This window comes from Triticum aestivum, chromosome 2B (assembly GCF_018294505.1).
Source record: "Triticum aestivum cultivar Chinese Spring chromosome 2B, IWGSC CS RefSeq v2.1, whole genome shotgun sequence".
NCBI classification, from domain to species: domain Eukaryota; kingdom Viridiplantae; phylum Streptophyta; class Magnoliopsida; order Poales; family Poaceae; genus Triticum; species Triticum aestivum.
Window position 1 is genome coordinate 713,848,938 of NC_057798.1, and position 11,726 is coordinate 713,860,663.

Here is an 11,726-nt window from a genome sequence, read left to right on the forward strand (position 1 = left end):
AAATATTAAACCGTACTGCTACTAGCTTCAGATTATCTCCAGGCTGCTCCCAGGCACAAGGAGTAGGATGCCTGGGCCAGGCTAAACGTTCTGCCTGGACTAAACAATTCACTTTTTCAGCCAGGCCAGGCTAATCGTTGCTGCTTGTACAACTAGGCCAGACAAGCGTTTCATCTGTCTGGACACCATCCAAACATGTCCCAGGCACACTCCAGGGACGCTCCAGGCCAGGCGAATTTTGATGAGGACACGGACCAAACTGCCTCAGATTCCGTTGTACGAAACCTCCTGATCCATAGAAGAGTGTATAAGATAAGATTTCAGTGTACGAAACTTCCTGATCCACAAGAGGGAAAAAGGAATAGCGGTCACCAATGTGAATTTGTATACAAATAAGCTATTCCATACATAATAAAAACACAAGAGAATTTAGATAAGTCTCCATAATAGCTTAAGTGTTTAACTTGGTAACAAGTACACAAACGTCATAATAGCTTAAATGTTTAACTTGGTAACAAGTACACAAACGTCATAATAGCTGAAGTGTTTAACTTGGTAACAAGTTCACAAACAACATAATCGCAATCTCCACTCAGTTCAAATTACTGACATAAATGAAAACATGTAATAATAAGCAGGGACATCTTCACTCTTCAGCCTTTACACAACATTTCTTCATCCTCCTACAAAATGGCAGCAATGAAAGAATTAGTAAATAACACAAAATTTTAATATTTAAATGAGTTTACAGCAATGCAACATATTCAATGCTTTCACTTATGGGCAGTGCCTTCACAAGACGATCAGAGATGGAGAACTAAGGAAGACTGATATTTCTAAGGCTCGCTGATGGCGAAAATTATACAGTCACAATATACGCCCGCGCTGCAATTCAAAGACAATCCTCGCTGCCACCGTCACCGGCGCCAGCACAGGCTTGCCCCGACGACCGTCTCAGGTGGCAGCGAGGGAGGAGGGGGAAGAGGAAGGTGGTAGCTGGGGACCCTTGTCGCCCCCCCCCCTCCCCCCACCCCGAGTCGCCTTGCGGGGCAACGTCAGGGCATGAGGTGGGAGGGTTGATTAGTTTTTAAGAAAAGTCGCGCACAATTATGCTCGAAGACTTGACTGGTTGACCGTTGACTGAATATTTGACCAGTATGCCGTTGCTGTCAGGAATCCACGTTCATATCAAGTGAAAAATAAGTGCCCAATCCCCCTACTCTATCCGCGTCGACTGGTAGCTGAAACTCCAAAAAGCCGCCACCACTCCGGTTCCTGCGTTCGTACTCCACTCCTGCCAGTCCAAGATCCAGCTCAAGATCCAGGCAGGGTCAGCCAGCCATGTGCTGCGGCGAGTGCGGCTGCTATGACGCACTCTGCGACCGCTGCTGCCTCTGCGTCTCCACCGGCGCGCGCGACACCATCCTCTGCTGCGCGTGCTGCCTCGCCGTCCTCGCCGGCGTCGGCCTCCTCCTCGTCCTCCTCGCGGCCTTCTGCTTCATCCGCCACGCCGAGGTCGCCGTCACCGACGCCTCCCTCACGCGCCTCGCGCTGGCCGCGTCCCCCGCCACCGCCTTCGCCTACAACCTCTCGCTCACGCTCACCGTCCGGAACAAGAACTGGGCAATGAGCGTCAAGAACACCCAGCCGCTCGAGGCCGACTACAGCTTCGACGGCCAGCGCTTCGAGCGGGTCAGGCTCGCCGACGAGGGCTCCACGCACCCCGCCGGCAAGACCCAGGTGTACCACCTCGTCTCCGGCTCCGACGGCGCCTACGTCGCGCTCGGCAACGCCGGCGTGGCCGAGTTCAAGGAGGAGAACAAGACGGGGGTGTTCCAGGTGGAGGTGGCGCTGTCGGGCCAGGTCAGGTACCAGGCGCACTTCACCAAGTGCAAGTTCCAGGCCAATTGCCCGCTCAAGCTGCAGCTCGCGCCGCCCGGCACGCCGGCCGTCGTCTTCCAGAAGGTCAAGTGCAAGCTCGCTCCGGGGAGCAGGTACTGCTAGTGATTGGTACGATTGGTGGCTAGTGATTTCTGTCGGTAGATTGGGAGGACCAAGTATAGTTGCCGGGAACGGGGAACGATGCCGCGTCCCCTGTACCGGGAACATCGACCCGGATCGAGGGTCGGGGTCGACACAGGGAACGACGCGATTCGGTGACGGGAACGCGACCCGGAAAGGCAGGTTCGCAGCTCCGTTTCAGTGATCGCAAATACACTGGATCTCGACCCAACTTGCCAATGAACGGGAGGCCAAATGGATAGAATCGAGACTTACCTGAAGTCCATGGCATGAGCCTTCCGCTGTCGACCAAAACGATGCGCGCCGGAGGCTAGTGTGCATGTGCGAACGCGGTGCCCAGCGGCGCCGGCGGCTGGTGTCGACGTGCAGACTGCGGATGCGATGCCCAGCGGCGCCGGCGGCTGGTGTCGACGTGCAGACTGCGGATGCGGTGCCCGGCGGCGCCAACGGCTGGTGTCGACGTGCAGACTGCGGATGCGGTGCTCGGTGGCGGACTGCGGACGCTGTGCTAGATGGCCGGACGGCGGCGGCGGCTGCCGTGGACCAGCGAATGTGGTGCCCGCTTCCCACTGCCCATCCTCTTGATTGGAATTTGGGAATCATACGGGGCAGATTTCATGGAGTAGATTACTTTCTGCTGTCAAAACTTTCCGCGGGATATTTGCACATTTTCCCTTCCTCTATGTCACCTTCCAAAAAAGAAAATGTGTTTCCACAAAACGAAATGTAATTTCTATATTATTCTCTGAAACATGGATAATTTGACAAGGGTTGGGTTCCTCGACCCGACATATCGTTCCCGGGTCATCATTCCCAAATTAATTGGGTCACGTTCCATCTATCGATCGGTTCACTTGAAAGATGTATACCCCCACCGTTCCTTACTATTGGCACCTGGCGATCCTCGACCCTCGTTCCCGTCCCTCGTTCCCATCGTCCCGGGAACTTGGCAACTATGGGACCAACTGCAGGTAGATTGTTCTGCACTTATTTTCTTCTGAAGTTTTCTTGCGGGTAGATCAGTCTTTCAGCAAAATAAATAAACAAGTAGTAACATCTAACAGCAATTGCAAACATTTCAATCCTATATTCGACAATGACAGCAAAGCAAATCTAGATGGAGTGTTACCTATACCTATTTAAACCAGAAAACTCGTGCACTTCCGGGTTCCGAGAAAAGAACAATCATCAACGCAGGTTATGATAGAACATGTAAACTAGCAAAAGAATCTATGATAATATTTCTAATGTAAAAAGAATCATGTACCTAGTCCTGTTAGTCATGTTCCCGGCAGCACCAACAAAGGCAGCAACCATATCTTATCTCTTTAGGATAGTTATATAGGATCTCTAACTTTAAACTAGGATCGAGAGTTCTGTTTTCCCATGAAAACATGACAGGTATTCAGTAGTTATCTCATTACTGCCACTAAACATTACCAAAATCAATGTACAGACTTTTCAGACTATCCATAATTTCACCAGTGTCGCCATAACGGGCAAGAAACTTAGTTTAGTTTCTGAAACTATGCCTGCAAACCATTACATGAACAGGTTTCTAATGTAATTTTGAGAAGCAATAACGCAAATGTACAGTCCACTTGTCAGTTTAGAAACTCTGCTTATCAGAAACAGAATTCAAGACAACTATATGGATGAAGTCATCAAATATTCCGCCCAATTAAAAACATACCAAAAATGACTCGAGGCCAGCACACTTTGATTAATCTCTAACGGAAACAATATAAGAAAACAGACTAATTAACTCACTAGAGTTGTCCAAATGGCCCAAGCAGACCCTCCAAAAGCTGCCCAGCCGACCAAAATTTTCTTTGCTCCCAGGCTGTGCACACCAGCAGGCTACAGACATGAACTCGTCAAAACTCATCGGTGGAAAAGCCGAAGGGGACAAGTAAAAACCGGTTAGATGCCTTCTCCATCTCTCCACAGAGCCGGCCAGCCTTCGCACTCAAATCTGCTGCAACCTGCAACTTGGTGGCCATGTTTTGTTTTTGTAACGAAAACATAACCGGTTGACAAACTAACAACCGATGAAGAAGCGAAATCAAGGCACACAACAGCCATAAAACTGCAAAAACACATTTGTGCAAACATACGGAATTATTATGCAAGGCGTTCATCAGTTCTTAGCTTAGCACAGTTGACATGGATGGCAATATAGTACGGATGGATCATAACAAGTACGGAGTACTACACAACACTGAAGGTGAAGATGCAAGTTTGTTTTAAGCCCGTACATGACATTGAACGTGACTGCAAGTGCCGATAAAACTGCAGAGACACATTTCTCATCATCATGAAAGACAAAGGGATACAACAAGGCATTCACCAGTGCCTGGCCTAGACAGGCGACGATGTTCTGTTTTGGCAATGAAACTAGGGAGTTTATCCTACCCTGAAGTCTAGGTAAAAAAGAGAACAATTTGCAACTCCACAATCTGTATCCCTCACACCTACATGACATCAAGTTCTAGATCGCACATAGGGCTGGCTGCTGTATCAGAAGGTAGCACATAGCATCAGAGGTAACTCACATATCCACGGCTAAACTACCAAGGTTTTGACAGAAGAAACACAAGGCTAAACAAAGGATCATGTCATTCGCACCCTTTCCCCATTCCAATGGTGTGTGTATTGTTGCCGGCGGGTCTTCCTGGATTCGGTTGGTTTTGGTTTCTGGTGGATCTGTCTGGATTTGGTGGGCTTTCACGGTCTTCGGAGTTTTCTACACACCCTTTCTCGCAGTTTCTTCTTCTGGGCGGTGATTTGCTTCGCAGATCTTGGTCGTCGACGTATTTGGTTTGCATCGACGACTTCCCAGCCACTGCTTCTACAAACTCCTAGGTTTAAATAAGTTTGCTCCGCTGAATCTAACTGCACCCAGAGCCAGAAACCCAGAGGCGGCATTGAGCTAAGCTCGTGGCACGCCATTTAAGAAACAACTCAGTAAATATACACAAGGCATTTATAAATAGACAAGTGACATTGTTTTGTTGGTGCTTTTTCGGACGGAGGGAGTACAAACAACCGATGGAGAACAAAAGAGGCAAAACCGAGTATGTTCTAACTTTGCCTAAAAATAGTGTATGTTCTAACCTCTAGTGTAAGGATACATCCTTACAGGGCAGAGCAATGTGTGTAAGGATACATCAAACGCCATGTTCGTTGTGATGCGCGAACCCTCCTCGCGGGCAATTGGTCGGTTGATCTGATCTCCTGAAGAAGCCTCACACAACGCGCCACGAGATCTGAGGTGGAATAGAGGAACCCGGCATTTTCATAAGAATATATAAAAAAGAGACTATTGGGGAGACACTCGGAGTCGGAGTCGGAGTAATAGTTTGATTTGGATGTATGGACAACCACTTGAGTATAAGTCGGATGGAATCATTAGTTCCTACTTATATCGTTCAAGGGATCCCATGTGACATTGTCATCGATCAATGGAACAAGAAGAGCTTTTTGCATCGCATCTATCTCGTGCATAGAGACAGAGCAAGAGAAGTTCTGTTCCGAGTACGTAAAAGAGCTGGATTCAGAGGAACAGGAGAAGAACACTTGTGGGCAATTAATCTGAAGAGAAGATGCACAGTGTGTGCGGGGTAGTAGTCTAAAACGAGTTGCGCCGTGAGATCAGTGCCCGTTCCGTCTTCAAATGTGTAATCCCTAGCAAAGAAAAAGTAACCTCGAAGTCAGAAGAACAGAGTATGAGTTCGACACAAAAAATTATGCGCCGTTGCCGGGGATCGAACCCGGGTCACCCGCGTGACAGGCGGGAATACTCACCACTATACTACAACGACGTGCTGGCATTAAGTTCGAAATCATCGTATATATCGTATACGAGCTCACGATTTTAAGGGATGTCCGTGAACTACGAATTTAATGTGCAAAATATTTTTCGGAAGGCATGGCATGGAGAAAATTAATCCAACAATTTTTCCTCACATGTAACATGCTTTTTCGAACGATCTATTCAGCAGAATGAATGATGTTAATACTAAACTGGACAATCAATGCTGAAGAGGTCATCCTTTGTGATATACGCGCACGTAGTTTTTTCCCCTATGCCAAGGCTAGGGTTTTTCTCCTCTCTGGCGATCCCATCGCCTGAGAGTCCCCCTTCCGATCGAAGAACCTCCCACGCAGGAATCGAGTGTCCTCACCCCGCGCCTCTCAGCCCGGGGACGATGGATCAGGTGCCTGATGCTTTGTCCGGTACGAGTAGTGGTGGCGGCGGCGCCGCCAAGGCGGCAGATCTTGGTGATTTCATGGAACAACTCCATCTGGAAGATGCAGACTTTGATGATCTAGTGATAGAAGAGGATGATCCGGCGGTGAACGAAGGTGTACGCTGGCTAGCCCTGGCTAGGGTTCATACGGCAAAAACCTTTAGCCCGACGGCTTTCTACAAGGATATGCGTGCTGCTTGGAACACGGCGAAGCCCGTGAGGTTCCGACCTGTCGGACCAAACGTCTTCGTAGTTCAGGCAGAGTGTCTCGGCGATTGGGAACGGATGGTGGATCAAGGGCCATGGCTCTTCAGGAATATGGTGGTGCTCATGGCACCATATGATGGGTTCACGAAGGTGGAGGAGGTGCCGGTGCTGTTTATGCCGATTTGGCTCCAAATTCACAAGCTACCCGAGGGCTTTTGCAAGAAGAATATAGTGGAATCCTTGTTGAGGAACTCCGGTGATATCCTGGAGATGAGGCTGAACGGGAACACTCGTGGCGACTATGTGAGGGTTAGGGTTCGGCATGATATACAAAAACCCCTAACAAAGTTCGTTAGCATTGTCAGAGGAAAGGAGAGGCAAGTGTTCTTAGTTCGCTATGAAAAGTTAGCTCGTTTTTGCAGCGTCTGTGGTCTTATTGGGCACGATTTTAAGGAGTGTGGATCTGGGGTTCATGAGGAAAAGGAGAAGAAATTTGGCCCCTGGCTGTATGCTGATGGCCCGAACAAAATAAGGCAAGATGAGACTGGCCATAGCGCCGAGCAGAAGCAGTTTCAGCATTCGTTAGCAAAGGATAAGGAAGTGACAAAGGTCGTGGACCCAGAGTTAGCTGACACGACGTCTAGTCCGCCGAAGCAAGGTGAGCAGCATGCAAGTGGATCCAGCGGTCCGGAAGAGGTTGGCCATGGAATTGGAGGTGGGGGAGAAACAAAACAAGGCCACCCTGGGTACACTGGCTCTAACTCAGGGTCGGGGGGAGGATAGAGGAGATCATGCGTCTCCAACTACTAGCTCAAACAGCAAGAGAGCAAAGGTTACTACACCGGAAGTGTTTGAAGAGAAATCGGCGGCCTCCCTCGAGGAGGACCGCCGGGTCCAATGAGTACCCTAGTTTGGAACTGCCGGGGGGGGGGGGGGGGGGACCGCCGGACAGTTCGTGAGGTTTTGGCCCTCGCAAAAGCCAATTCCTCGGGGCTGATTTTTCTGTCAGAAACTCGTCAAGCCTCAAATAAGATGGAGAAATTGAAGTGGAGATTGCAAATGAAAGGTTTTGCTGGTGTGTCAAGTGAGGGTCTGAGTGGGGGCCTAGCATTGTATTGGGATGAAAATCTGCAAGTAATGGTGCTGGACTCTTGTGCACGTTATATAGATGCGAGAATCGTGGATGTAGCTAATGACAAGAGTTGGAGAACTACCTTTGTGTATGGTGAACCTCGGGTGGAACACCGTCATCGTATGTGGAGTGCTCTGTCAAACCTCCGGGCGGTGTCGACAGAGCCATGGCTAGTTTGTGGGGACTTCAATGAGGCAATATGGCAACATGAACACTTTTCACGGTCGCAACGGTCTGAAAATCAAATGCTGCTATTCCGGGATTGTTTGGAGATCTGCGAGCTCGTGGACTTGGGCTTTTCAGGAACCCCGTTTACTTATGACAACGGGCAAATGGGAGATCGGAATGTGCGGGTAAGACTGGACAGGGCATGCGCCGACGAGGCACTACGGGACTTGTTCCCGTTTGCGCAGGTCACACACATCGCTACCTCATGCTCTGACCATGTTCCGCTGCTGATTAGGCTTGCACATGAGGAGCCTAGACGCCCAAAAATAAGCCCGCGGTATGAAATAATGTGGGAGAGGCACCCGGGACTTGGAGAGGTGATTGCTGAATCTTGGCGTAAGAGTAAACCGCAAGGTCATCTTGGGGCAGTGCGAGACGCTATGAAAGAAATGATGAATAAGTTACGGGCGTGGAGCAAGGAGAAGTTTGGGCATGTGACTTCGGAGATTGAAAAGCTCCGGTCGCAGTTGGAGGATATGCAACTTCATGGCGCAGCTAGGGATGCCATACGTCAAAAAATGTACAAACTGGATGAGCTTTTCTATCGGGAGGAGATGCTCTGGCTGCAGCGGTCACGAATCACGTGGCTTAAGGAGGGGGAAAGAAATACTTCTTATCTTCACCGGCGAGCAGTATGGCGGGCACGGCGGAACCATATCCAGCGCCTACGGCGAGCCGACGGGACGTGGTGCTCAGTTCCCACCGATATGGAGCTAATGGCAACGTCGTACTTTAAGGAAGTGTTTACCAAGGACCCGACCCTGGATCCGGAGTCAGTCCTTGAGCATATAGTGCCCAAAGTATCCCAACACATGAATGACATGTTATGTGCACCCTTTTCCGAGGAGGAGGTGGCCGATGCGTTGTTCCAAATAGGTCCACTAAAGGCACCAGGCACAGACGGCTTCCCGGCCAGATTCTATCAGCGCAACTGGGGAGTCTTAAAGCATGAAATAACGATGGCGGTGTTGGAGTTCTTCAAATCAGGGGTCATGCCAGAGGGTGTGAATGATACTGCCATCGTGCTAATCCCAAAGGTACCTTTCCCTAAAGATCTCAAGGACTTTCGGCCAATAAGTCTATGCAATGTGATTTACAAAATTGTGTCCAAGTGTTTGGTGAATCGTCTTCGCCCTCTCTTGGCTGATCTTATATCCGAGAACCAAAGTGCCTTCATTCCAGGGAGGTTGATTTCTGATAACTCTATCATAGCGTTTGAGTGCATCCATCATATCCAGTCCATTAAACACAATAGTCCAGCTGCATGTGCTTTCAAACTTGATATGTCAAAGGCTTATGACCGTGTGGATTGGGACTTTCTCGAGAAGGCCCTAGTGAGGTGGGGGTTTTCTGGCATGTGGATAGGATGGATAATGGCTTGCGTTAAATCGGTAAAATATTCGGTGAAGCTTAATGGAAAATTACTTGAGGTGTTCTCCCCAACGCGGGGCTTGCGACAAGGTGATCCTTTGTCTCCTTTTCTTTTCCTTTTTGTCGCTGATGCTCTGTCTGCTCTAATCTCCAAGGCTGTTGCGGATGGTGACTTGCGGGGTGTGAGTATTTGTCGGGGTGCACCAATTATTTCACACTTGCTTTTTGCGGACGACACAATGTTGCTCTTTGAAGCGTCTGGCCAGCAAGCTAGCTTTGTCAAGGGTTTGTTGAACACTTATACTGCAGCTACGGGTCAACTTATCAACCCAGAGAAGTGTTCCATCCTGTTTTCAGACAATTGTGATGCAGCGGTGGCGGATGAAATAAAGGGCCTTTTGAATATAACTCAACAGGTGTTTGACCCAAAATATTTGGGCTTGCCGATTCCTGAAGGAAGAATGCATAAAGGAAGGTTTGAAACGCTTCAGGATCGCCTGCGGAAGTGTTTAATTGACTGGAGCGAATAGTATATGTCGGTGGGTAACAAGGAAATTCTCATCAAGGCGGTCGCGCAGGCCATTCCTACGTATGTCATGAGCGTCTTCAAATTGCCGGCCTCGGTATGTGATGAGTTGACACGGATGATGAGACAGTACTGGTGGGGGGTGGAGAAAGGAAAGAGGAAGATGGCATGGCTAAGCTGGGAAAAAATGATGTTGCCAAAGGCTATGGGTGGCATGGGCTTCCGTGACATGCGAGCTTTCAACCAGGCCCTGCTTGCAAAGCAGGCTTGGCGTTTGCTGGATTTCCCCCAAAGTTTATGCGCGAGATTACTCAGAGCTAAATATTTCCCCCACAGAAATCTCTTAGACATGGTATTCCCTGCTAATTCGTCTGCTGTATGGAAAGGAATTGTCCATGGACTTGAGCTTGTGAAGAAAGGGATCATTTGGCGTGTGGGAGATGGTTCGTTAATCAAAACTTGGAGAGATGCTTGGATTCCACGAGGCCATAACCTGCGTCCAGTTACACCGAAAGGTAATTGCCGTCTACATTGGGTTGCAGATTTTATTGACGAACATGGTGCTTGGAAGGAGCAGCTCTTAAGGGAACACTTTTGGGAACTGGATGTTTGTGAGATTTTGAAAATTCGCACCTCACCGAGAAACGGGCAAGACTTTCTAGCTTGGTTTCCGGAAAGGAATGGACAGTTCACGGTCCGGAGTGCATATCGTCTTGCCACGCTAGATCAGGCCCAGAACATGGTGGGTGCGTCCAGTACTCATCCCACCGGACAAAGGCCTATTTGGCAGTGTATCTGGAATGCTAGAGTGCCACTAAAAATGAAAATATTTGCATGGAAGGTGGTCTCTGGGGCGCTGGCCACTAATGCATGCAAGAAATATCGCCACGTTTCAAAGAGAGACACTTGTTCTCTATGTGCAAAATAAGAAAAGACTAGCTTCCATGCGCTCGTTGCATGTGATTATGCTCAAGAGGTTTGGGCACAAATGAGGGCGGTTTGGAAACTACCCCGGCAGGAAGACTTGCTAGATACGGGGAAAGAATGGTTACTAAATGTCCTTGCAAATTGTGATGACTTCATGAAGGACTGTGTGATCATGTTGCTGTGGCGTCTATGGCCGCTTTGCAATGATTTAACACATGGGACGGAAGTGCCTTCGATTCCGTCTATGGTATTATATTTACAGAGCTGCATGCAATCGCTGGACCTGGCTAGAAGGTTCTCAACGGACGAAATTATCAAGGGCAAGATGCCGATGGTGCAGGAGCAAAGCAGGGTCGCGAAGGTGGTGTCACAGGCCCCTCCATGGCCGCCACCTCCGCTGGGCCATGCTTCGTTATCAGTAGATGGAGCCTTTTCTCAAACGGATGGGTCAGCTGCAGCAGGTATGGTACTACGGAGGCATGATGGAAGTATTATCTTCGCTGCTTATCGCTACATCTTCAATTGCAATGACGCACTCGAGGCGGAACTACATGCGCTAATGCAGGGCATGGCGATAGCGATCCAGCATTGCGAGCTTCCCATCATCGTCCAGTCTGATTCATCGTTAGCTATCTCCACTTTATCTGGTACTAGCTTATCTAGATCTGCCTATGGGCATCTTGTAAATGAGATTCGTCATCTCATGGTAGATAGAGTTTTTATTCCTATGAAAATTAGCCGCTTGCAAAATAGGGTAGCAGATCGTCTGGCCTTTTACAGTCGTACAGAGCGTACAACTGCTGTATGGCTGGGTCGAGGACCACCGTGTGTGGAGGAACTTGTGCCTCTCGATTGTAACCCTGTGACTATGGAATAAAACTCTATTACCATGACAAAAAAAACTGGACAATCAATGCTGTTGTTGATACTGATGTTCTTATCGAATAGCCACATAATTTGTGGAGGATTTATAGGCGGGCAATTCAACTAGGTGTACCCTACTACGTATGATTCCTTTTCCCTTGTTTCGTGGCTAGCTTCCACCCCACCTTGTCACGTC

The 11,726-nt window shown here is 48.9% G+C and overlaps 2 protein-coding genes and 1 non-coding gene across 3 annotated transcripts; 1 reads left to right on the forward strand and 2 right to left on the reverse strand.

Moving 5' to 3' along the window:
• Window positions 1–551: 551 nt before the first annotated feature.
• LOC123046898 (uncharacterized) lies at window positions 552–2,635 on the reverse strand. The gene is made up of 2 exons (XM_044470335.1): window positions 2,278–2,635; window positions 552–683 (listed from the first exon to the last, which is right to left on the reverse strand). The coding sequence occupies exons 1-2, from the start codon at window positions 2,623–2,625 to the stop codon at window positions 654–656; spliced, it is 378 nt and encodes a 125-aa protein (XP_044326270.1). The 5' UTR covers window positions 2,626–2,635; the 3' UTR covers window positions 552–653.
• LOC123046897 (uncharacterized) lies at window positions 1,031–2,797 on the forward strand. The gene has a single exon (XM_044470334.1). It carries the CDS (start codon window positions 1,342–1,344, stop codon window positions 2,002–2,004), a length of 663 nt encoding a protein of 220 aa, XP_044326269.1. The 5' UTR covers window positions 1,031–1,341; the 3' UTR covers window positions 2,005–2,797.
• Window positions 2,798–5,774: 2,977 nt separating this feature from the next.
• TRNAD-GUC (transfer RNA aspartic acid (anticodon GUC)) lies at window positions 5,775–5,846 on the reverse strand. Its single transcript has one exon. It is a non-coding gene; the product is annotated as a tRNA-Asp (tRNA).
• Window positions 5,847–11,726: the final 5,880 nt, after the last annotated feature.